This window comes from Lipotes vexillifer, unplaced genomic scaffold (genome assembly GCF_000442215.2).
Source record: "Lipotes vexillifer unplaced genomic scaffold, Lipotes_vexillifer_v1.1 scaffold155, whole genome shotgun sequence".
Taxonomy (NCBI): domain Eukaryota; kingdom Metazoa; phylum Chordata; class Mammalia; order Artiodactyla; family Lipotidae; genus Lipotes; species Lipotes vexillifer.
This window is the reverse complement of record NW_006779813.1, coordinates 793,827-819,863: the sequence shown is the minus strand read 5'-3', so window position 1 is coordinate 819,863 and position 26,037 is coordinate 793,827. Positions and strand designations below refer to the sequence as shown.

Genomic DNA, 26,037 nt, shown 5'->3' with positions numbered 1-26,037 from the left:
GAAACCATGAACAAAATGAAAAGGCAACCTACTGAAAGGGAGTAGATAATTTGCAAGTGATACATCTGACAGGGGTTAATATTCAAAACAATGTATGCAACTTAATATCTAACAAACAATCCAACTGAAAAATGGGCAGAGGATATGAACAGACATATTTCCAAAGAAAACATACGGATGGCCAACAGGTACATGAAATGATACTCAACATCAGTGATCATCAGGAAAATGCAAATCAAAATCATAATGAGATATCACCCCACACCTGTCAGAATGGCTATCCTCAAAAAGACCAAAAATAACAAGCGTTGGCAAGGATGTGGAGAAAAGGGAACCTTTATGCACTGTTGGTGGGAATGTAAATTTGTACAGCCACTGTGGAAAACCAGTATGGAGGTTTTAAAAATAGAACTACCAGATAATGCAGCAATTCCACTTTTGGGTATTTACCTGAAGAAAACACAAATTCAAAAAGACGTATGCACCCCTATGTTCACTGCAGCATTATTTACAATAGCTAAGATATGATGCAAGCTAAGTGTCCATTGATAGATGAATGGTTAAAGATGATGTGGTATATATACAATGGACTATTACCCAGCCATAAAAAGAAAATGTTGCCATTTGTGAAAACATGGATGGATCTAGAAGGTATTATGCTAAGTGAAATAAGTCAGACAGAGAAAGAGAAATATCCTATGATTTCACTTACATGTGGAATCTAAAAAACAAATGAACAAACAAAACGAACCAGAAACAGACTCATAGATACAGAGAACAAACTGGTGATTGCCAGTGGGGAGGGGAATGAGGGATTGGGCGAAATAGGTGAAGGGGATTAAGAGGTACAAACTTCCAGTTATGAAATAAATAAGTTACAGGGATGTGATATACAGCATAAGAAATACAGTCAATAACACTGTAATAATTTTGTATAGTGACAGATGGCTACTAGGTTTACTGTGGTGATCATAATGTATTTATTAAATGCTGAATCACTATGTTGCACACCTGAAACTAATATTGTATGTCAACTATACTTCAAAAGATTAAAAAAAGATGTCCAAGATGTATTGGCGAAATAAAAATATTAAGTATGATCACAGTTTCATCAAAACAAAGAACAGACATGAATAGACATGTATGTATACATATGCAGACAACATTTTTAACAGGAGATGCAAGAAACAGAATAAACATGATTAGTAGCAGGACAGAGGAGTTTTATTTTTCATTTACACTATTCTTTATTGTTTTGATTTTTAAAACTATGAGTTTTAAAATATATAAAAGTAATATAAAAGTATATAAAATATAAAAAAGTATAATATATAAAAGTAATATAAAAGTATATTACTTTTACCTAGAGAAATGGAAATAAAAACAAAAATAAAGCAATGGGACCTAATGAAACTTAAAAGCTTTTGCACAGCAAAGGACACCATAAACAAGATGAAAAGACAATCCTCAGAATGGGAGAAAATACTTGCAAATGAAGCCACCGACAAAGGATTGATCTTCGAAATTTACAAGTAGCTCATGCAGCTCAATATCAAAAACACAAACAACCCAATCCAAAAATGGGCAGAAGACCTAAATAGACATTTCTCCAAAGAAGATCTACAGATTGCCAACAAACACATGAAAGAATGCTCAACATCACTAATCATTAGAGAAATGCAAATCAAAACTACAATGAGGTATCACCTCACACCAGTCAGAATGGCCATCATCAAAAAATCTACAAACAATAAATGCTGGAGAGGGTGTGGAGAAAAGGGAACCCTCTTGCACTGTTGGTGGGAATGTAAACTGATACAGCCACTATGGAGAACAGTATGGAGGTTCCTTAAAAAACTAAAAATAGAACTACCATATGACCCAGCAATCCCACTCCTGGGCATATACCCTGAGAAGACCATAATTCAAAAAGAGTCATGAACCACAATGTTCATTGCAGCTCTATTTACAATAGCCAGAACATGGAAGCAACTTAAGTGTCCATCGACAGATGAATGGATAAAGAAGATGTGGCACATATATACAATGGAATATTACTCAGCCATAAAAAGAAACAAAATTGAGTGATGTGCAGTGAAGTGGATGGACCTAGAGAGACTGTCATACAGAGTGAAGTAAGTCAGAAAGAAAAGAACAAATACCATATGCTAACCCATATATATGGAATCTAAAAAACAACAAAAAAAATGGTTCTGAAGAACCTAGGGGCAGGACAGGAATAAAGACACAGATGTAGAGAATGGACTTGAGGATGTGGGGAGGGGGAAGGGTAAACTGGCACGAAGTTAGAGAGTGGCATGGACATATATACACTACCAAATGTAAAACAGATAGCTAGTGGGAAGCAGCCGCATAGCACAGGGAGATCAGCTCGGTGCTTTGTGACCACCTAGAGGGGTGGGATAGGGAGGGTGGGAGGGAGACGCAAGAGGGAGGAGATATGGGGACATAATGTATATGTATAACTGATTCACTTTGTTACAAAGCAGAAACTAACACACCATTGTAAAGCAATTATACTCCAATGAAGGAAAAAAAATATATTACTTTTATAGTGTAAATCCTCAAATTAATTAAAATTTTTATACAAGGAACTTTAACGAGAATTTTCCTCCCCAAATAAATGAATGCTACAGATTAATCCTTAGGCTATCAAAAATAAAGAGCCTAAAAAAGAAATGGTCCATGATACAAACACAAATAAACTAAGACTGTCAGCACTTCTTTTTTCCCAAACCTTCTGAGTTTCTTTCCTCCCTGATAGCAGCAATTTTCTTCCTTTTAAGAGATGCAAATTTACAGCACACTGTGATAAAAATGTTCTGGAATGAGCTTGAGGAAAACGTTCTCCTATACCCCTGTGGTACAGGTTAATTTGTCTGGGGATTCTCTAGCCAATTGTGGAGAGTAACGAACAAGGCCCGTCCCCTCCTCTGGCAGTGGAGAAGTCAAACGCTGCCATCACCCGCTAACACTTCAATGACCCAGACGAAATGTTAGAAGGTACCCGGTACATTTAGCGACAGAACAGGTGTGTTCCACTTGGAAGGACTTAGGAGATTCAGCAGCTGCCAAAAGGTATAATTTTACTTCTTATTCTATAGTTTGAATAGAAATAACTTAAAAAAGAAAAAAAAAACTACTGAGGAGGTTTCTTTCCTTTTTCCCTTAAGAAGTATAGACAATACAATTCTAAAGACCTCCACATGAAGAAAGGGTACAATGAAACAAACATAAAACAGGGAGGTAAAAAAGCAAAACGTGGCTGGCTGTGCAGGTAACAGCTGTCTACCTGTGTTGCTGACTAGGTGGTAGAGGAAAAAGGGCACCGGCCTGAGAGCACGGAGGCCGAGCTCCAACCAGGAGGGTCATTCTGAACAAACCCCTTATAACCTTCCTGGATCTACCCTGATTTCCTCATCTACAAAGTGAAGGAGTTGACTAGAATCACCAGGGTTGATCTCTAAGGTTCCTTCCATGTCATCAATTTTATAATTCTAGGAACTTAGGACCCACCCTTCCCACGCCCCAATTCTAGTCACTTATCACAGATCACTTTTCATGCCCTTTTTTTTTTTTTAAAAAAAAAAAACCCTTATATATGATAATAAAAATAAAACTTGCACGTGAAATTAAACATCTGATAGAATTTGTGGTAGGTTTATAAGGCAGGATCTTGATAAAAATCAAACCATAACATATTCTGATAAAGAAACTAAACTGAAGAAATACAACTATGCCAGGTGCTAAGGAAGCCCAGTTACACATTTCTCAAGGACTGGCTGTTTGTGTCATGACTCAGAGTGTACCCAAGGCATTTTGGTTACCTGGGATGACATTAACGTTTCCCAGGGACTTCTTACGTACGTGTAGGTCATTCTTTACACTTTCTCCCACAGGGAAGTAAAACACTGTCTAACTATACATGTAAAGTTAAATACATATATGTAAGATTCTATTTTAACACATGGATTCAGATAAAGCAGATCAAATCATGTTCTTCAACAAAAGAAATCCTTGCATCTTAAAACTTAAAGCCTTATTCGAGTTCCATCTTCTCCATAAGAACTTTTCTACTTCCTTCCCTAAATGTATTCTTATCCTCTGCAACTTCCTTGCTTTACCTATTTTATGTTTTTAAATGTTTTACTTGCATATCTACAAGTTCTTTGAGATCTATTAGAATTAGGGTTTGGGAAGCAGTGGGATAGCCTGAAGCAGACCTCAAGGGTCAAGTTGGATATCTGAAGAACTGTCTGTTGGAATATGAATATAAAGGTCTATTTCAAGCATGGAGGTCAGTCTGTGAGAAGAAAAGGCACAGAGAATTAAAAAATCGATTCCAGTCTAAACTAAGACTATGATGCAGCGAGTTCTGCTAAGTAGAGCAGTGGCACAGGCAGTGAGAACGGGGGAGTCTTAGAAGCAGGTAAGAGGTTTCCATCCATAGGAACACAGGCGTGTCAGGAAGAGGCAGCCAGAAAGACACTGACAGAGTTCCTTATATCTCCTCTGGCTGAGGCAGAATGAGCTCAAGGCTGTTGGACAGGAACATACAAAGGTGGGGGGTAGGTAACCCTAATTTCAAAGGTCAGCATGATGCAGAGTTGGGAATACCAGTAAGCCAGTAAGCCACTACAAGTAAAGGTTGTGTCTTTCGTAGCATCTCACACAGTTCCTGACATAGACTACAAATCTTGTTAGCTGTCACAACGACTCTATGCCGATGTTATAAATGCCTTCATTGCATTATATGTCTTTAGGTTAAATTTATATTAGCAACTTCCTAAGTTCTTAAATCTGGTGAATTCCAAACAATGGATACTAATATACATGCAACATTTGCCCACAGCCACATTTCATGCCAGTCCTTTCAACTGTATCTCTTGTAGTCCCATACTGTTACAGGCAACCATCACCATAAATCCTTGCTGGATTTGGAACTGGAGTTTTACCAAGAACTGTTTTTGCTTCAGTTCTTTGCAGCGTAAGCTGTTCATTCACACATAACCCAACTGTGAACCACGGGGGCTGGAATTAATACTGGCCTCCTCTTAGCTCTCTGCTGCTGATTTTAGGCTATTACACTTAAAGAGCGCTCCTCCTTGGGTGCCTTGACATTGGCTATAACACCCTCTATTTATCTTTGCAGTTGTTACCTTTGGACCTTGTGGTCACTCTAACACAATGGTTCTCAATGCTGGCTGTACATTACAATCACCTGGAAAGCTTTTGCAATCTACCCATACCAAGGTCCCATTCCAACCCACTTAAATCAATTTGTGGGTGTGGAGACAGGCATTTATTTATTTATTTTAAAAAATTTCTCATGTGACTTCAATGTGAAGCCAAGGTTGACACATCTGCTCTAATACAAGAATTAAGAACTTCAGCTCCTGGTTCACCTGTGTCCTCTTCATCCCAACTCTTGCAACCATCCTCGAATTTTAATATCCAAGAGAACAACCTGCCTGATAGTCTGGGTCCTAATTCCTTGACCAGCTCAATTCTAATAACACGTCCTTTGATTTCACCCCAGGTCTTATACACAACTCTGTGGATTTACCATAACTTTGGGTTGTTTGACATCTGATATGTAATATTAAATAAGTGAAAGAATTTCTGGCTTTACAGAATTTTTTTTTTTTGGAACCAAGCAAATAAACCACTTTATTTTCAGCTAGTGGGAGAAAAACCTGGAATTACGGGCGAGCCCCCACTGCAGCAGTTCACACCGTCGTGAAAAGTTGGCTTACGAAGTCCTTTAATGAGTTCCTGCCTGCTTGATCTGCACAGTACATCGGTATCTTCTCACAGATGGGAAGGTAACCATGGCTCCTCTTCTCCAAAAAATTAGGTTTAAGTTAATGGTATGACTTAAGGAGCTGAAGCCCGTCTAGCTTTATCTGGCTTTACAGGCCGTAGCTCCAGTTTGTTAACTGCTTTCCTGTTTGACACTTGCCTGCTGCCACTTGGGCGTGGGTGGCTTGCTGCAAGCTTGCAGAGAACCCTGCTTTCTAAGTCTGCCCGTCTTCTCCCGATTGCAGGTCCTTTCTGGTCCGGGTGACCCTCCATGGTGTGTCACTCCAGTGCCTTGTCTGACCAGTGTCACTGAGCCTCTTATCCTCTTCTTCCCCATCACCCCCCCACAACAGCTCCAGTTATGCGTCCGACTAAATCTGCCTTCTCCACTGCTAGGCCCCAGATGCTAAGCGCTACTGAGAAAAAACCCAACTGCACAGTCAATCCAGAATGACGTCACCTGGATTTTTATGGCATCCAAATAGCAGCTCCCAGAACTACTCAGGAATCTCCTTATATGTCCCACATGAGCCCCTGCTCCTGCTGTCCTTACAGGTTTTCTAACAGTCACTACTCTTGTTCCTATCTCACTCCTGCGACCCTCACATTTGAAGCGGACCCTCCTTTCAGTTTTGGAGAACATGAAGATATCCTCAATTTCGAGACTTCCACGCTATCAACTTACCTGCATCCTCTTCCACATTTACCTGTCTCGGTGGAGGGGGGGGTGATGCTCTATGCTCAGCACAGCCAGACAATCCAATCCTTCACTGAGGGGGCTGTCCTGGGCATTCTAGGACGTTTAGCAACATCTGTGACCTCTACCCATTAGATGCCAGTAGTACCCCTCTCCTTGCAGATATCTGCAAAAATTTCTCCAGGCATTGTCAAATGTCTCCTGCGCGACAAAATCACCCCCAGTGGAGAACCACTGCTCTAAGCCAAGACTAATCTATCAACCTGTCTTCCCAATAAAAAGCTCCTGCTTTCTCTAAGATCCATGTGTGCTTTCTTTATCTACCTTCAACCTAAACCTGTCCTACCGGCTTTGACTCCTTAGGGTATCATTTTACATCATTCCAATATTTAAAAAGTCATTCCTGGAACCAGGTCTCCCTCCAGCCACTGCTTGACTTTTTTTTTTTTCCTTCAAGTGAAGAGGCTCTGGGAATGACTTCCACGAGTTCACTTGCTGAGGCCCATTCTACTCTTCGATCCTCCTACTAGTATGAATCCATGACTCTAGCGCAAAGGTGTCAGGATCCTCCTGATGTCCACATGCTGAGACCCTAACTAACTGCCTGTTTCTGACACTCCTGTCTGTACCCTCCTTGAACCTCTATTTTCCCCTGGCTTCCAGGCCACTTCTTTCCTTCCGCCTTGATTACTCTTTCTTTTTTTTTTTTTTTTTTTTTTTTTTTTTTTTTTTGCGGTACGCGGGCCTCTCACTGTTGTGGCCTCTCCCGTTGTGGAGCACAGGCTCTGGACGCGCAGGCTCAGCGGCCATGGCTCACGGGCCCAGCCGCTCCGCGGCATGTGGGATCTTCCCGGACCGGGGCACGAACCTGTGTCCCCTGCATCGGCAGGCGGACTCCCAACCACTGCGCCACCAGGGAAGCCCTGATTACTCTTTCTTAATCTTCTTCCCTTCATCTGACCCTTAGATATTGAATACCAGTAAGTGTTCCACTGGAATCTGTCCTTGGCCGCCTCCTCTCAGAACTCTTTCTCCTGTGCTATCTCCTTCATTACAAGCTTCAACTTTCCAGATATAATACAATGGATACATTAACTCCTCCCATTGTATTCTGAAGCCCTATGTTCTCTCAAATTCCAATCCTGAATTTCTGGCCCCCTAGTGAATGTTTCTACCTGGGAGCCCTACAGACACCACTAACAAATCAAGATATCTAAAACAACTCATGACATCCTACTCCCACCATTCCCTGTCTCTATCTCCCCAAATCTTCCTTGTTCTTTTGTTATTTCTGTGGTACCATATCCAGGCAGTTGTATAATAAAGTCAGGGCCCTTAGCACAAGCCTAGATTCCAACTTCACTAATCGCATCCAATCAATCACAAAATCCTGTCAGTTTTACCTTATGACCCCTATCCTCCACATCTGCACTAGTTCAGGCTTTTGCATTTTATTTCAATGGATTCCTAACCAATTTCCCTGCCCCAGGTCTCAGCTACCTCTAATTCAACCACTGTGCTACCACTAGAATGGTATTTTCATCCTGTAAATCTGTACATGTCACTCCCCGGGCTACCTTCTCCGGGGATCCCCTCTCTCTGAAGGCTACAGTCTAAGCATCCGAGCAGAGCACACTAGGCCTGGCTCCTGTATTTCTCTTATCCTTCTTTCCATCAGACCCCATGCTCCCCAAACACAACCACACTATACCACACCTTACTCAACTTATTCCCTTTGCTAGAATGTTTTTTCCTATGATCATCTACCTAACACATACTTTTTCATCCTATAAGCCTCAGCTCAAGCCTGACCTCCTCTGGGAACTCTTCCTGGACTCCCCGGAGAAGATTTAGAGTGTTTCTTCCTGTGTGTGTCCAAAGCATCATGCACAGATCTTCATGACAGTTCCTACCATAGTCTGCTGGAATCACCTGCTTGTAGGAGTCTCACCTACCAGCCTGTAGGCTACTCAAGGGCAGGTGCACTGACTACTCAGTCTTGTTTCAGTGAGGACTAATAGTGTGCTTAGCATGGAAGTAAGCACTCAGCAAACACAGAATGAATGGCAGGATGATACATGACTGGTTCAACTGTCAAAAAACTCTATAACGACATGGTATTTGTTATAAATAAATAAATAAACAAATAATATAAATAAATAAATAAATAAATAAATAAATAAATAAATGCCTGCTGGTTTATGGAGTCAAATAGAACTGAAGTTATTCAGTCTAAGGCAAGAGCTAATGTCACATAATAAAATAAGTTAAATAAGGTAATATATATGGTGGTACAGTGCTTATAAACTGTTCTACCAAAGCACTACCAACATCAGAATTCTGCCTGATATCCTTGAGGGAGCTGATGGCACAGGGTAAAAAAACATGACATTTCTCTGGCTAATAACAGATCTGTATTTATTTTAACCTGAAAGCATTTAAAATTCCTAGCAAGTAAGAGGAATGATCCAGGAAGATAGGACATCTTTAGTCTATGAGCCCCAGTCATTGTTAGCATAAATGTGGACCCTTCAGGTGGGGCTGAAGACAGTGTCAGTATCACAGTTACAGAAACGTGGAGAGTGGAAATAGCGTCACACTTAAAGTCACAAGTTCTACTTTGGGTTCTTGTCCCATCACTTGGGCTGTGACTTGGGGTTTATTTTAATCTCTCTGAGCCTCCTCAGTTTCCTTATCTGGAAAATGGCTATAATAATATTTGCCTTATATATTTCAAAATGTTGGTGCCAATATTAGAAGAAGTAATAATGTAAACAATGAAGGATATAAACATGAAAAATAAAGTAATATTTCATCCAGAGAGAGTGAAAATCAAAGTACATGGAATACATCGTCTTACAAACATTTACCTTTTGTGGAGCTGAAAAAGCTTTTTCCATTTTGGCTTTTTCCTTAGGGGTTAAAGGAGGGGATCGCTCCTTTACCTCTGGAGGCTGTTCTCGATAGAGTGCTGGAATTGAACAAAGAATTCATGCAATCAAATCGAGGAGCACCGTTCCACGGGGCAAAACAGCAATGGGGGGCAGACAGGAAACTAAACACACTGATATTCACACTTCCTTGGTGTAACAGTAAGCTACCCAGAACTTATTGTTAAGGCGATTTGTAGTCTTACACATTCCTTATCCAAAGAACACAACATATGACTGGCAAGTTTTGATCAGCAGGATTTCAGAAATGCAGAAAGTGTCATTTTCACTTACTATGTATGTGGTCATGCAGATGCTTATTTTATCTTAATACACATTTACCAAGAACCTGCTATATGCAGGGTCATCAGCTAGGTACCGCTGGAGGAGATACGAAGATGACCAAAGACAGTCTTTGCTCTCGAGGAGCTTACAATCTGGTCAGAGACAGATATGTTCACAATTAACTGTAATATAAAACAGACTGTGACATTATTCTGAAGAGAGATAATAACAAAGACAAGTTCTGATGTGGGGATAGCAAATGCTTAACGGAAAAAGTGGTAGGTGTGTCAGACTGAAAAATAGGGAGGATTTTGCCAGGTGGAGGTGTGGATAAAGGATAATTTGTGAAGATGGTATGAAACAAGTAAGCACAGGCCTGGGACTATACATGACACAGGATCCACTCAGTGTTGGATCTAAGATTCTTATAAGATTATAATCTGTATAATCTACTTAATCTACACGTGGTGTTGAATCTAAAAAGTTATGTGGGAATTTTAAAGGGTTAAAAAGGAAATCTGTTTTGGTTAAATGACTTGGGCAACTCTGAATTGAGAGAAAGTGATAAAATACACCTGATCAAAATTATAAGCTACATTAATAGGCTTTGTGTGTGGGCGGACTTTATCATTGGGTTTCTTTATCTCTTACTGGAAATGTTAGATGTGATTAAGGAAATTGACCAAGTTTTCCTTTCCAGTGGCTTAAGATACAAAGGGAATGTCCTTTGTGATAACAGGGTACCAATGTCTTCTATTGGGCCATTCTCTTAAAGGACATGGCTTTCAACTGAACAGTTGATAGAGATCATGTATGTATGTATAGTATGTACACAATATACACACACACAGTCCCTTAGATCATTTGCTTTGCATATCTGGCTTCAGATAAAGATAAAGGACAATTTCTCCTACTATTTTCAGAGCGGAATATGCTGCTGACAGTCATTTTTTCTCTAATGTTAAAACTGGGAAGGTGAGTTTTTGTTAAATTCAGGTAAAAAAGTAGGATAAAAGGAGAGGAAAAGAACCCCTGATGAACTGAGAATTCGATCGTATTCTCAGGTTTTCTGAAAAATTTTTGTTTGTTCTGGCTTTTGCAAAAGCTTTTTCTGATGCCAAAAGAAACCATCAATTATTCTGGGGTACAGTAAGGAGTTACGGCAACTGAAGGATGGCCACCGCCTGAGACACGGAATTGATTTCTGTACTTGGCCACCAACCATGGTCACTGCAGTATGCTTCAGAAGTCCCACTTTGGTACTTATGGAAGAAAACCAAATTTTATTGAATCTTTAATCCCCGGTGGATCAAACATCTATAGCCTCTCAATATTTGCAAGCCTAAGAGGTAATTTCTGCAAACTAACTAGATTCTAAAGTTAGCACATAACACCATGTTGCCTGGAAATACACAATCTTTTTATACTGTCAAGTTTCCGCTTGTATCTGAAAGAAACAACAGATTGTAATATCTAGTTAAAATGACAGATATACTCCAGAGTGACTAAGACTGTGCAGGCAGCTCTTGATTTAAAAACAGAAGCTACTGCTGCAGAACTCCAGCTGCTGGTCCTGAGAGAAGCCGTCACTGGGAGGGGAGGGAAGCAGCCTGGATATCTGAGATGACCTGCAAGTGAGAAGTGCTGAGTTTACGGGAGATGACTGGGAATTAACCTGTCCCCAAATTTCTTCCTTCCACACTGCCTTAACTTTTCTCCAGTCTGCATCCTCCTTTAAACACAAAACTATACCTCAGATAGAGTTTAAGAGCTATTAGTCATTTACTGCTCAGAGAATAAAACCATGGCACAGAGGAAATTAAGAATTTTGTTATGAGAGAGAAAGAAGTGGGTAATTTTCGAGACACTTAGCGCTTTGGAGGGGAGGAGTATGCTGAAAGAGGCAGATAAGCTGGGGAAGGAGCTGCAGTGAGAGCTAGAGCTCTTGGGGAGGGAGCCCTGGGAAGGGCCGGGTGCAGACCTGGAAGGTGGCCCAAGAGAAATAATTTTATCTGGGCCTGGCCCAGCACCCAGGATTCATGGAAGAAATTCTTTCTCCTTTTCTTCATCTCTTTTCCCTTCAAAGTTCAGAACTTAGGTTAGAAATCAATCGTATTTTTGTTCAACCATAGTTTGGGTTGAATGGGGTTTCAGAGACTAGCCTGAAAACCAACTACTACTTATAATAATTACTTTGCAGAAACAAAAGACTTAACAATAAACATTCAAAATGTAGCGTGTTCTCAAGGCTGCTTCTACTATATTTTTAAATCGGAACTAGACAGTTTTAGTGTTTCTGGAAGAAAGCTTAGAGATGATGGAGCTCAGCTCCCTCGTTCCATGGGAGGAAACGGAGGCATATCACTGTTAGTTGTCAAGCTAGGATTAGCAGTCAGTTCTCCTGACCGCTGGGCATCGTGCTTCTCCTACACACACCAAGTTAACGGCTGATGGGAAGCGAAGCGTTCCTCTGAAGAAGCACTGCTATACTCCTCCCCTTTCTTCAGGCTTTGAACTCTTTTATTTTCAAACTCTTTGTGTTAGTTCTGTTTTCTCCTCTCAAGGCCTGGAAGCAAATCTGCAGCTTTCAGAAACTCAGATTTAGAATTTCTTCTCCAGCTCCTTTCTTTTTCCTTTCACAAATGAGGGCTTAATTTACTTGAGAATGGAACAATCTATTGCAGTTTTCTTTGAGCAGGTACCAGCTAGGCCTGGGGATACAAGGTAAAAAGAATGGGAGTTGGGAGCTAGAGGTTCTTAGGTGCCTGTCAACTGAGGAGTCTCTGCGGCGAGAGGAGAGGTGACGTCAGTGTGTGAGCATCAGGTGGCGGGGAAAAGGGGCTGAAGGAGGGTGGTAGCTAGATGGGCAGGTCCCCTGGGATGGGAAGTCCATGAAGTAGATATTCCAATCTCAGAATGTAATAGCTTTTGAGTGTACTAGTGCCCCCCTCCCCTTTTATTCTTTTGCAACATGAGAATGAAGAGCAATACCCATCGGTAAATGTATGCAAAAGTAAGAAGACAGCAAGTTAAAGCGTAGAAAATGATAAAATCTTGGACTATCAGTTATACCATATTAGTAAACCAGGAAGGGAGCATAAAACTTACTTTCACTAGCCACATGATTAGCTGGAAAATAACCTTCCTGTCCCTTTCCTCTGCTGCCATACCACCAGTCTTCATTATCTTTGAAAAACACTCGGATAATGTCTCCGCGATGGATGGTTAGTTCATCTGATCGATTCGCTGTGTAGTCATAAAGGGCCACTACCTAAGAGAGAGATAAGACCACCACAGCTTTATCACAACTGTACCACAGAGAAAACCCCCAACATTCACTTCCTCTTGCAGAAGAGCAGCTGAAACCAAAGCAGTACTTTGGTGAGTCTGAGGCTGTCTCAAGGTTTGCTAATGGGATCAGGGGTGGTGGGAACACAGCAGGAGAAGCAAGATAAAAGACTGTGGGATTGAGAAATGGTTAAGATCATTCAATACACTAAGATTAGCTTCAAAATAGCAGATGTTAATTTTTTTTAAAGTAAATTACTTCTGAGGCAAATAAAAAAAAGCTCACACATCATTCACTTTCTTAAAATTGTTTCATTCTACCTTTGGTCCCATTCCCTGTGCTAAGCAGACACATCTGAAAAAAAAAAAAAAAAAACAACTTCTCCAGAACGTCGACACTTTTACAAAAAGGAAAAATTCAATGGAACAACCGGTTTACATAATTTCATTGTGATCACTTGGGTTTATTGTTAATGTCTCTTTTTGAGATGTATTTCTATACAAATACCATTTTGGGGGTATTTTATATGACTAATCTAAATCTTCCCCTACTTTAAAAATACCTTTATAAGCTTATACAAACTTAAGAGGAAAAACCCTTCTATGAGAATCCTTTCTCTGTTTTGTTACAGTAGTCACTATATGTATTTTTTCTTCTGAAAAACCAAACTCAAAATGAATGCCTGTGCAGGAATCTACAAATCCCTTACAGCAGTTACAAGAAGGAAGCAGGCCTCAACCCACTTTAGACGTGCAGTGTATAAAGTAGGACATAATACATACACTAAAGAATAAACTACATCTACTTGTTTTCCTATGTAAATGGAATTTGAAATTTTACAGGTTATACAACTACGTACGTAATGGAAAATTATCATTGCAGTCCTCTGCATTTAGGCTGAGTACTGATTTATTCACTTAAGTATTTACTGAAATCCTAATGTACCTGGTACTGTGTTAGGGACTGAACATACAGTGATAAACAGGATAATTTCTAGAAGGGGTACCTTGCTTAGGCCTTGCAGGTGAATGAAGGATAATCAGGAAATAGCCAGCTGAAGAGATGGAAAGTGTGTCTCAGGCAGACTGCACCCCATGTATGAGAGTCCAGGGAAGAGAAATCCCAAATAGCTCAATATAGTGGGAGCCTGGCATTAGAGAGTCTAGATAGAAGGTGGGAGAAGCTGAGGCTTCAAGAGTCAGTAGGCACCAGATCACACACGCTGAAAGGTTCAGACTCAGAATATGGGCAACGGGAAGCAAGGAATTCCATAACAGTTCTCAAAACTCTTTGTGGTGCCTTGAAATTAATTTAAAATCTTTATTAACACATTAACCAGAAGACTTTAATGGATAAATCTGGAATTAACTGCTGTCACTATACAATATAAGGGCAGTAATGATAATTTAATTTAAGTGGTAAAAATACAATTCTTATTGCATTGCTTAGCACAGCCCCTAGTTTACAACGTGCTATGCAGGACGCTGTTTAAAATTTACAAATCTTTTGTAACTCTCAGTATACTGATGCCAACTCACTTATGTAAAAGTGGAACTTTTAACTTTTCCCCTGCATTCTTCCTTCTCCAAACCTCTTCTCCTGTATTCTCCTGCATGGCACTATCACAGAACAGGAAAGCCAATAAAAATGTTCTGAGCGCCTGCCATGTTCTGGGTCCCTTGCTAGTTGCTTATGTGAGTTATCTTACTCAACCTTTGTGACAATCCTGTGAAGGCAGAAATTCTTATTTCAATTTTACAAATGAGAAATTTGATACACAGAGAAATCTAGTAACTTGTCTAAAGTAAACTACTAAGTGGTAGAATCAGGATTTAAACTCGTGGTTTTTTTCTTTCACTTTTTTTTTTTTTTAAATGAAATACATTTATAGGCCATCTTTACCTAGGATCAAACATGGGAAAGAAGCAGCAGAGAGGAAGGGAGGAGGGACAGGAGATCCTAATCACTCATGAAAGATAAGACACATTTTTGGACAGCAGAACTTGGGCAGCTGGATGTGCTGAGAAGATTAGCTCCCCTGGGTCACCTGCAGGCCCCACTGCGCCCCTTTCCCGACACCTGAAACCCAGTCCGAGAACCTGCGTGGGGATTTGTTCCCACTGTTCTTCATCCTGGTGTTCCTATAAAAAGAGGAAGAGATACCAGGAGCATACGTGCACAGAGAAAAAGGCCGCTTGAGGACACAGCGAGAAGGTGACTGTCTGCATGGCAAGGAGGGAGGCCTCAGAAGGAACCAACCTGGCCGGATACTTGATCTTGGACTTCCAGCCTCCAGAACTGTGAGCAAATAAACTTCTGTTGTTTAAGTCACCCGGTCTGTGGTATTTTGTTACAGCAGACCTGTCAGACCAATACATAATACAGCCTCACAACCTGATGGTGTCAGGTGAATCACGTGTTACCAGCCTCTTACGCTACTGCAAATGGACAATGCCTCATTTGCATCCATCTTAGGTCCTTCCTGGCTTACAGTACTGTGTTCTACACTCTCATAATGCTATCTCCTGACGTAGAAATAATGTCCTTGACACCAAACTCCACAACTACCATCCTTAGGAGGGAGACTACACCCCCCAAAGCAGTCTTGCTTTGTCACCATCACACCATTACTGACATTTAGGCACAAAACAGCTTCACAATGAGGAGTCAGCGTGTTTCACGTGCCAACAGCCCACAGGTTGGCGGCAGTGGAGCTGTGACCATTCTCTCATCATACTGAAGACACGTGACAAAATCCACACGGCTCATGAGAATCTGCTGGTATTCCAGTGTGTGTTTTTATCAAAATGTTCTCATCATTTGAAGACCATTACTCTCTTCTGAGCATCACAGTACACACAGTAAACTCTGCTTGTTTTATTTTGGTAGTGGATTTTGCATAAGTCACGTCTTCCCTGTCTCCAATTAGATTTCATTGTCATCTCGCTATTTTAGGATAAAGTAAAGCTCCATTGGGAGCTTTATTCCCCAAGTGTTGGAAGACACAGTCCCATGCAGAGGTTTGTTTTGAATTAATACCATTTCTATTTTCCCCTTATTCTGGTAGGTTTTGTCACAGAAAATCTGTTTTGACCATTCTCTTGAGAAGTAATGTACCCTTCTGTGCACATGGTGGTCTGGCACGTGGGTATGACAGAACATCCTCAGTACTATGATCCAGATCTTGAGCTGACAGGGCGGTTATGAAATCTTTCAGTAATCTTTCTTTTTAGACGTAAGTTTAAAAATATGTGCCCATGTGCCCATGTTGGTAATTGTAGGTCTGGGAAATAAAATGTTCCACAAAATCCACTTGGTCACATTTGACCACTATTCACATATTTGAAACAGGGTTCCTTCCTTTTCTCAAAGCTTGCCGAGTTGCTTGGGCACAATCATTCATGGTGGAAGTGCCACTGGCAAGCTTTTTTTTTTTTTTGACATAGTTTTCGGTCTTCATAGCAGTGCTTGCCAGATACTATTTCTTGGTTTAAGCAGAGTCTGCCAGGCTGTTATAAGACATTTAGGGGAATTTCTTTTTGCATTATCTTCTGAGAGATTTTTCATTATTACAGTTGTCTCTCTAGAATTCTCAGTGGTTCTTGAAACCACCGTACCGAAGGAACATTAACCACTGTACTGCTCAGCAGCAGCAGATGTTCCTTGCAATGTTATCTGTGATGCAATCCAAAAATCAATATTCATAATGACCCCAAGTCATTCAACAAGCTGTGCTGAATAAGTCATACACTTGAGCACTTTCTCCTCCAACACGGCTTCTGCTGCTTCTGCTGGCTCCGTAATTGTCGGGGAACTTCTTTGTGCCGGCCTGCAGCCAATGAAGCATCTGGATCCCACCCCCTTCCCTCTGCTTCCTACTTGCTTAACTTGATTTCAGAATTCTGCCCTCCAGAACAGTGAAAGAATACATTTCTGTTGTTTTAAGCCACACCATGTTTGTGGTAATTTGATAGGACAGCCCCAGAAAACTAATACATATGAAGTTTACTTTCGTTAGTACTAGATTTTTTGTATTCCTTTAAAGAGTATTGGATGTTTTTCTGGCATGTAGTTACTTGAGATCAGTTTGACCCCTTCCAGGTTTGCTTTTAAGTTGTGTTAGAGCAGATGCAGGAAGACTTTAGGACTCAATAAACTCCACTACTAAGATATGATTCTCCTGATAATTCCCCCTGATGCCCCACATTATTAGGAGGTTTCTCCATTCTGGCTGGCAGGACTGTGAATTATTCCCATTCTGTTGTGTAGGCTACTAATTTCTGATGGTTCTTTCCTTATGGAGTTTAACCCCATGTAGGTGCAGATCAGTACTCAGCCAACGAGTTATTAAGGGTACTTCTTATGGTTATTGGCAGGATTATTACCAATTAACATAAGGTGAAACAAAAAGAAATGTCTTAGTAATTATTTTATTTTATTTTTTTGTCAGAACTCCTGTTACAGGTATTTAATGCACATTAACTAAAATGTATATATTTTCAGTTTTCATAATAAGTGCAATTATGACTTTATTACACTTCTGGTATTCTTAAAGAAAGCACATCAAGCTTTAATATAGAAATATTTAGGTTACACTTAACTTCTGGCTCAAGTGTAATAAAACTTTTGTTCTTTTTTGATCTTATACATGTTCCCCTCAGGGATGGCCCATCTCTTGTAGGCTTGGAGTGACCTTTGGCTACGTGGTTGGCCTTGTTGTTTCAACACTCTGGATATACTAAAAGAGAAAGCAACTTACATACAAGAACAATTAATTGGAGCAAAGGGAGAAGATGCTTCTTTGTGCAGATTCCATAAGGACTATGCAGAAGTATGGATGGTCTGAGCCAGGCAGTTATATTTATAGCACTGTTTTCCACATAGTTAACAACATGGTGTGACTGTAGCTTTTTAAACTATGAAAGCCCAGAGAGATTGTACTTTCTAGCTGAAATAAAGTTATTTAGAATAGATTGTGGCTTCAGATGTATTTGCTGCTTTTTCGACCTTGGAGAAACATCCTTAATGAATTTTATTGAATCCTGATGGCAGGGTTTTTAAAAAATCTCTTTCAAGTTTTAAACTGCTTCATTATTTATAAGAGGTCTGGGTATAGCTGTAGCATTTCATACGCTTTCTGAGAGAAATGGACCGTTTTCTTGGCCACTGGAGATGTTTCTCATGTAATCAATCAACAGTTTATACATCTTGATCCTATTTTTTTTTTAACTGTGTGTTTCTTTGGAGTTAAAATGGCTGTGATAGCCTCACCAAACACTTCAATCCCTGATGGACTAAAGGTGAACATTCCACAGAGCAGCATGCTCCCATTTCTTTTTTTTTTAAATTTTTTTAAAGAAATAAATTTATTTATTTATTTTTGGCTGCATTGGGTCTTCGTTGCTGTGCGCAGGTTTTCTCTAGTTGTGGTGAGTGGGGGCTACTCTTTGTTGTGGTGTGCAGGCTTCTCATTGCGGTGGCTCCTCTTGCTGTGGAGCATGGGCTCTAGGCGCGTGGATTGCAGTAGTTGTGGCGCGCGGGCTGTAGAGCGCAGGCCCAGTAGTTGTGGTGCTTGGGCTTAGTTGCTCTGAGGCATGTGGGGTCTTCCTGGACCAGGGCTTGAACCCGTGTCTCCTGCATTGGCAGGCGGATTCTTAACCACTGCACCACCAGGGAAGTCCTTGCTCTCATTTCTTTTGCTAGTTTCCACCCATATCTTTCAGTCTTGCTATAGTTTTGGGGTCACCTCGGAGATCTGAGTTCCTATTAATACAACAGATATATTTCGTGTGTATTCTTTAAGTTCTGTTACCCACTCCTCTTTCACATTTTGAAACGAGGCTACATTTACCACAGAGAAGCATACAGGGAGGACATCAGTCATTGGATAAGATAAAAGCCTCAGATGATCACAGTCTTCTTGTCTGCTCTTAGTCTTTCTGTTTGGCCGTGTCATAGAGAACCAAGAGGCACTAATTGTCCCCTAAGGTGACACTGACTGTGTAGCAGTTGAAGATGGCAGGCATGTAATCCTCCAGGAAGGCGTCGTTGGCATAATTCATGGGTAGGTACATCTTGCCCCCCTCCCAGTCTCCAACCACCATGTGCCTGAGCATCACTGCACTGGCCCATGAGCTATGCTGGGCATGGTCTCCCCACCTCCACCAGCCCCTTCCCTGGCTGTGCCTGCCTGCTGTCCCCCAGTAATATTTAACAAGTGAAATAAAATAAGCTTTAGGAAAGTCTCATTTCTCAATTCTGTCGAGCAATGTTGGGTCTTTATTACTAAAATAGAAAAAAAGAGCAGATAAAAAAACGTAGTAGAAAATCAAATTTAACAACAAATTCTGAATTGTACAGAAGTACATTACTAAACATTCAAATGACTCCTTTACTAATAGTGACACTGGGACTACATTTTATTTCATAAGAAGAATGGAAAAACATATAACCCTACTTCTAGCACCATGTGGTAGAAATATATACAGTCTCTTATAATTATTTCCATGAACACTAAGAAAGACAACTCTAAAGATATTCATTAAAAAAAACTAAGGTCCTGTTATTTTTAACTGATCTTATCTGGATAATAATAGATTAAGAAAACAGAGATAAAGAAAGTAAATAATTGCACAAAGTTTATCGTCTCTGTACCAGACAAACTATCTGTTCTATCCTGCTACATAATGCTAGTATATATGAACCTTAAACACTTCATCAAACAAATATTTGAAAATATTTAATTCCAAATACCTTCTGGTAAAGTAACTACTAAGGGTAATGGAAAAAAACACGAAACTAGGAATCAAGACAGTGAGTTTCCAGTCCTGCCTGGGCCTCCAAGGCTAAAACATATAAAACACTCAAGCTGGATGTCTGTAAACTAAGGGGTTTGGACCAGATGCTAGGTGGTATCCCTTCCAGCTTAAAAATTCTATCATATCAGGTATTCAAATAACTATTCCAAAAGAATGGCATTCACAAATTTTAACGTAAATTCAGAATATTAATTTGTTGGATAACAGTGTGCCTGATTATTTGTGATCATACATGGATTAGAAAAGCTTGTTTGTTTGCTGCAGTACTACACAGGAAAAGCCTCTTAGTCATAATTAAAGAAGAACAGTGATAAAGCATTTCTTTGGAATTTACTGGTTAGAAATACTTCTTTCTTCTTTGACGAATAGGAATGATTGAACTTTTGGACTTCACAAATAAAGCTACTCATTTTATATGATGACTGGTATTAATTAAACCTCTTCTTACTGGAAATCACAATTCACATACTTTGTTACAGTGAATCATTAGTGCTTCATTGAAAAAGGCTCTAAAATGTATCTTTGTATTGGTTATTTCCTAAAAAAACAAAAAAAATCAAGAGAATGATGAAGACCTTTATAGACTGGACTACAGATTTTTTTTTTTTTTTTTTTGTTACTGAAGAAAGATGATAGTGTACTTTAATTATTTTTCTTGGGAGGAATAGCAAAAGGAGAATTATGAATCATTGGTTTAGACATGGGTGCTCAAAGTGTGGTCTCTAGATTAGCAGTGGTAACATTACCTGGAAACTGGTTAGAAATGCAAATTCTTGGGCCCCATTCCAGACCAACTGAAATATTCTGGGGATGGGCCCAGTAATCTGTTTTAACAAGGCTGCAGGTGATTCTGATGTACCTTAAGGTCTAATTAACTTTATTTCGATGACCTACTTTATGAAACATGTACATTTATTTTCTGCACATATCAACTATGTGACTGAATGGTTAAGAAACATAATTTAAAATATAAAACCAAATCTTATAACAAATTGTTAACGGGCAAAACTTAAAAACGTAAACCTGTTCCTCCTTTCCTATTTTACTTATGTTTCTTAGTTTCCCTTGCAGCACTGAAATGCTAACTAGGTCCAGATCTGAGTAATATAACACCTACTTCATCATTTTTTTCAACAAGCTCATGCTCAAACTGCAACTAGGAGTTATAGTAAACATTCCTTAGGTTCCCCTACCACCTCTTAAGGATTAGCAAAATTTTTAAAATAGAAAAACAAGCAAAAATTGAAAGATTAAATCTGTTTATCTAGCAATAATTATTAGATACATATTGTGTCTGAGGTACTCTTATAGGCTGAGGAGACAGAAGTGAACACAGTTCCTGTCCTTGGGATATTCCGTTTTATGTTTCATTGTTTTTGGTCTGGTGGCCCTTTTTAAAAACGGGATACCTTTAGTATTTGTACAAGTTCCTCTGCTGTTTCTCTACTTTTAAACTGCCAATAAAGAGTACTAGGGTGTATGCTGATATTGAATATTAAAATAATAATTTATGAATTACTTCAGAAAAGTATAATAAATTTCTTTAAATTCTCTTAGCAAACCATGAGCTATGAGTAAATGTAAAATCAGTAAAAAAAGAATCAGTTGAAGACAGTTTTAAACAAAAATAAATTCAAGTAACTGCAAACAACATATTATTCAGTTTATACACAGTTTTCGTAATTATAAATTTTATACTTCACAGTTCAAAGCAGTGGTTTATAGAGATTATATACAGAAATATATCCCTTATGATAAATGGAATATTCTTTTTTTTACCCTGTTGCATTTATAACTTGTTTCTATTTTCCTTAGATGCTACTTTCCTGGCCAGGTCCTTTCTGTTGCCATATTGTTATGAGAGTTAGTACAAATTTTTTTAAAAAATACATAAACATACAAATTTATAAATACTAAAATAAAACTTATTGATTCAAGTTTGTTAAGGATATAAACACATGAATATATAAAGGATAAAAAATTTAAAAGTAAACATATAGGGACTTCCCTGGTGGTGCAGTGGTTAAGAATCCACCTGCCAGTACAGGGGACATGGGTTTGATCCCTGGTCCGGGAATATCCCACAGGCCACAGAGCAACTAAGCCCGTGAGCCACAACTACTGAGCCCCTGTGCGTAGAGCCCATGCTCCGCAACAAAAGAAGCCACTGCAACGAGAAGCCCGTGCACTGCAATGAAGAGTAGCCCCCAATCGCTGTAACTAGAGAAACCCCATGTGCAGCAACAAAGACCCAACACAGCCAAAAATAAATAAATAAATAAAAATAAACATATAGATAGATAAGTAAGTTATACAAGGGTCTTCAAATAGACTTGTATTGTTGCAAAACTAGTTTGGAAAAGCCTATTCTAAAACTGAATAGGTACCTACAGGAGCTAAAAAATGTTTGTATGAGCTACATTTCCATTTTTCTTGGAGAGTGAGGTATGGGTGCATTTCTCTGCGCTTAAATACACATAACAGAGATAACAGACTTATCATTGAAAAATAACATAAGGTCTGGGGCTTCCCTGGTGGCGCAGTGGTTGAGAGTCCGCCTAACGATGGAGGGGACACGGGTTCGTGCCCCAGTACGGGAAGATCCCACATGCCGCGGAGCGGCTGGGCCCGTGAGCCATGGCCGCTGAGCCTGTGCGTCCGGAGCCTGTGCTCTGCAACAGGAGAGGCCACAACAGTGAGAGGCCCGCGTACCGCAAAAACAATGTAAGGTCTGGAGACAAACCTTTTGAGAATGAAATTAAATCGTTTTAATGCTTAATGGCATCTTCAGGATTTCCTGGGCACCAACTATAAGTGCAAAGAGTTACAGTACTTGATATTTTTGATAACTACTTAAAAGCACCCCTAAGGACACTTATTAACAGAATTCATTAAATTTATAAATAATTTCTTTTCTTTCTTTTTTTTTCCTCGATGCACCATGTAGCTTGTGGGATCTTAGTTCCCTGAACAGGGATTGAACACGCGCCCTTGGCAGTGAAAGCGCAGAGTCCTAACCGCTGGACCGCCAGGGAATTCCCATAATTTATAAACAATTTCTAAAAAGATGAATTAACTAGTAACTCATTTATATAATAAATACCTTAGGTGTGTGCTATATATATAGCACTGTACATAGTATGGGAAATATAAAGAAATGCAGCATAAAGTTCTTGACTTGAAGCTGCTGAAGACATAGTTAAGAAAAACATACCATTTCAAATATTATATACTTAAAAATTCTTATCCTGAAAGTTTAATTCACTCATTCTAAAACAAGTATATAAATCTCAGTTTATTTTTTTCTCAGCAACGTATATCTACTGTTATTATTTAATAATCTGCTATGCTATAGATATGTCTGTTTATCTCTCTAGATGTAACTAGAAATATATGTATCTACCAATTATTTAATGCTTGTTATGTGTCAGGCATGCATTAAGCATTTTACACTATATACATATGCATGTGTGTATCTGTACATACACACAAATATACACACACATATATATTTGTGTACATACACACGTTCACACATATGTTCATAAACACCCTATTTAGTATTTATCATGCCTTTGTTTCCTTAATTATAAACTGAAAGAATTATTACTTGTCTAAATCGCACAGTTTGGCAGATTCTAGATGTTAGAAGGTTTGCTTTTCTCCTAAATCTATGCTCTTAATCACTAAACCTACATATTTAAGTTTGAAGTTAGAGGCCTTCGTGGAACCAAGTAAACATAAGTCTGCTTGGTTCACTGCTTATAACTTTCGCTAAGATTTATGCCAAAAGAAGGATCTTTAAGACTTGGTATTTCTATTACAGAAGGCACCGGAAGAATATCATCAAAGCGCTTTTCTTCATATTATCTTCTCAGTCACAATTTGTTGAGGCCATCAAACTGGGAAGTTATATGGTAAACTGAAATTAGGCCAAAGTGACGGCAGACGTATGTATACTAACAGGTGTGTCCATCTGATCACTATAGTTTATATTTACACTTATATTGAAATGACTAGGCATTGTTAATTTGGAAAGGCTCTGTGAAGGAATCTTGAGTAATAAATTTAAATGGAAAGAGAAAAGCTTTTTAGGCTGCTGATAGTAAGACATCAATAATTAACTGCTCATCTTATTTAAAACACTGAGGCTTGTCTATTTCTAATTCTAATATCAATCCAAATATTCTGGGAAAAGCTCATGTACACACATGTGAGTATTTGGTTTAGTGAGGAAGAAGACAAGAATATAATAGAAGGATAATGAAGAAGCTTGATGGAAAACGTCTCTATTTTAGTATATAAATATAATTATGATACATACAGAGGTGTAGATGGTCAAGTAAGGGGCTCTAAAACCTACCAAACAGGGCTTCCCTGGTGGCGCAGTGGTTGAGAGTCTGCCTGCCGATGCAGGGGACGCGGGTTCGTGCCCCAGTCTGGGAAGATCCCACATGCCGCGGAGCGGCTGGGCCCGTGAGCCATGGCCGCTGAGCCTGCGCTTCGCAACGGGAGAGGCCACAACAGTGAGAGGCCCGTGTACCGCAAAAAAAAAAACAAACCTACCAAACAGTATTTCAAATGGCAAAAGAGAAATCAGCAAATAGAATTGTAAAGAAGCAACTGGAAAACACTGAGCTTAAGAACAAATGAGTAGGGGGGAAGCACTTCTGGAATGGGAGAGTAATGAAAATTGGCTCTTCCATAAAATCAAGAAAACTGGCAAAACTGCCAAAATCAACTTTTAAGAACTTGAAAAATTAGCCAAAGGACTGCAATAATCCAAAGAGCATGTATTCAAGAAAAACAGTTGGATCTTGGTAAAAAACATCAAGTTTTGTGGAATTTTAACCTGCCCTATTTCCATTACTCTCTTGCCAGCCCCACGGTTGCTTTAAAAACAGACTGACAACCATGGTTAACTGTAAAACTATCAGGTCAGCAGTCACTGGAGAGGGCAGAACAGGTTCAGAGTGCCTATAAATCCCCATCTCCAGAGAAGTGCCACTATATGACCTAGGTGGCAGGCCCTGAAAAGCTCCATTCTCAGGGCTTGTCTTCATTTGATGTGAATCAGAGTCAGCTGTTTCAACAGCCATATCCCTCGAGCATTCGTCAGAAAAAATCAGTGGCAACTTAGGTGGTGATACGTGTTATGACAAGGAACTGACCAAAAAATTAAAAGGAAAAACTGGGAAATAACATGTCTGTCTATAGGGTTTGCTGAAAAGCATCAACAGATTCCTGGAAATCTAGAAGGCCACGGGCATGTGCAAAACTCTGTGTATGCCCAGGAAAGACCAGAGAAGGCTCAAATCTTTCATCTCTGCTGACCTTGACAGTCGATACAAGCAGAAAGTGAAGTCTAAGTATGGTAGAGTTATGAACTGCATGTTGAAGCACTAAAAACATGTCCTAACAAACACATAGAGCCCTTTGGAAAAGGTCCTCAGCATTTAATGAAATCTTAACACAATCATTAGCTGACCACTAAGCTAACCAAGCAGACACTTTAGTGGCTGCACAACACAAAAAGTACAGTCTTTAAAGAATTACTCCAGGAAAGTCCCTAGTTAAACAGTAAAAGTAATAATAACAAAAATGACAAATCATAGGGAAGTGGGGGTAGAAAATCTGAGTTTTAAGTTTGCCACATTATCTCAAGTGTCCAGTTACAAGACATGTAAAGAAAGAGTAAAGTATAACCCTAATAGGAGTCAAAGAAGTCAATAGAAATTGTCCCTGAGAAAGTCCAGATGTTGGAGTTACTAGACAAAAACTTTAAATTGGTATATATATATGTTCAAAGACCTAAGGGAAACCATGTCTAAAGAATTAAGAGACTGGATATATGTATATGTATAACTGATTCACTTTGCTGTACAGCAGAAACTAACAAAACATTGTAAATCAACTATAGTCCAACAAAAATTTTAAAAAAAGAATTAAGAGAAAATGAGAATGCTATCTCAGCAAATTGAAAACATCAATAAAAAGAAAGAATTAAAAAACAAACAGAAATTCTAGAGTTGAAAAGTACAATACTCACTAGAGGGGCTCAACAGTAGATTTGAACTGGCAGAGGGAAGAATCAGTGAACATTTTTACTGATTAGTCTGAGGAACAGAAAGAAACAAGAACGAAGAAGAATGACAGAGCCTCAGACACCTATGGGCTGCCATCAAGTGTACCAAA

At 39.3% G+C, this 26,037-nt stretch overlaps 1 protein-coding gene across 1 annotated transcript in view; it reads right to left on the bottom strand.

Moving 5' to 3' along the window:
* Positions 1–26,037, bottom strand: part of AHI1 (Abelson helper integration site 1) — a 195,445-nt gene that overhangs the window by 29,996 nt on the left and 139,412 nt on the right. The window contains exons 23-24 of the mRNA XM_007452996.1: positions 12,844–13,006; positions 9,391–9,491 (exon numbers count right to left, since the gene is read on the bottom strand). Of these exons, the coding sequence (XP_007453058.1) occupies positions 9,391–9,491; positions 12,844–13,006 (264 nt within the window). The remainder of the gene's footprint in view (positions 1–9,390; positions 9,492–12,843; positions 13,007–26,037) is intronic.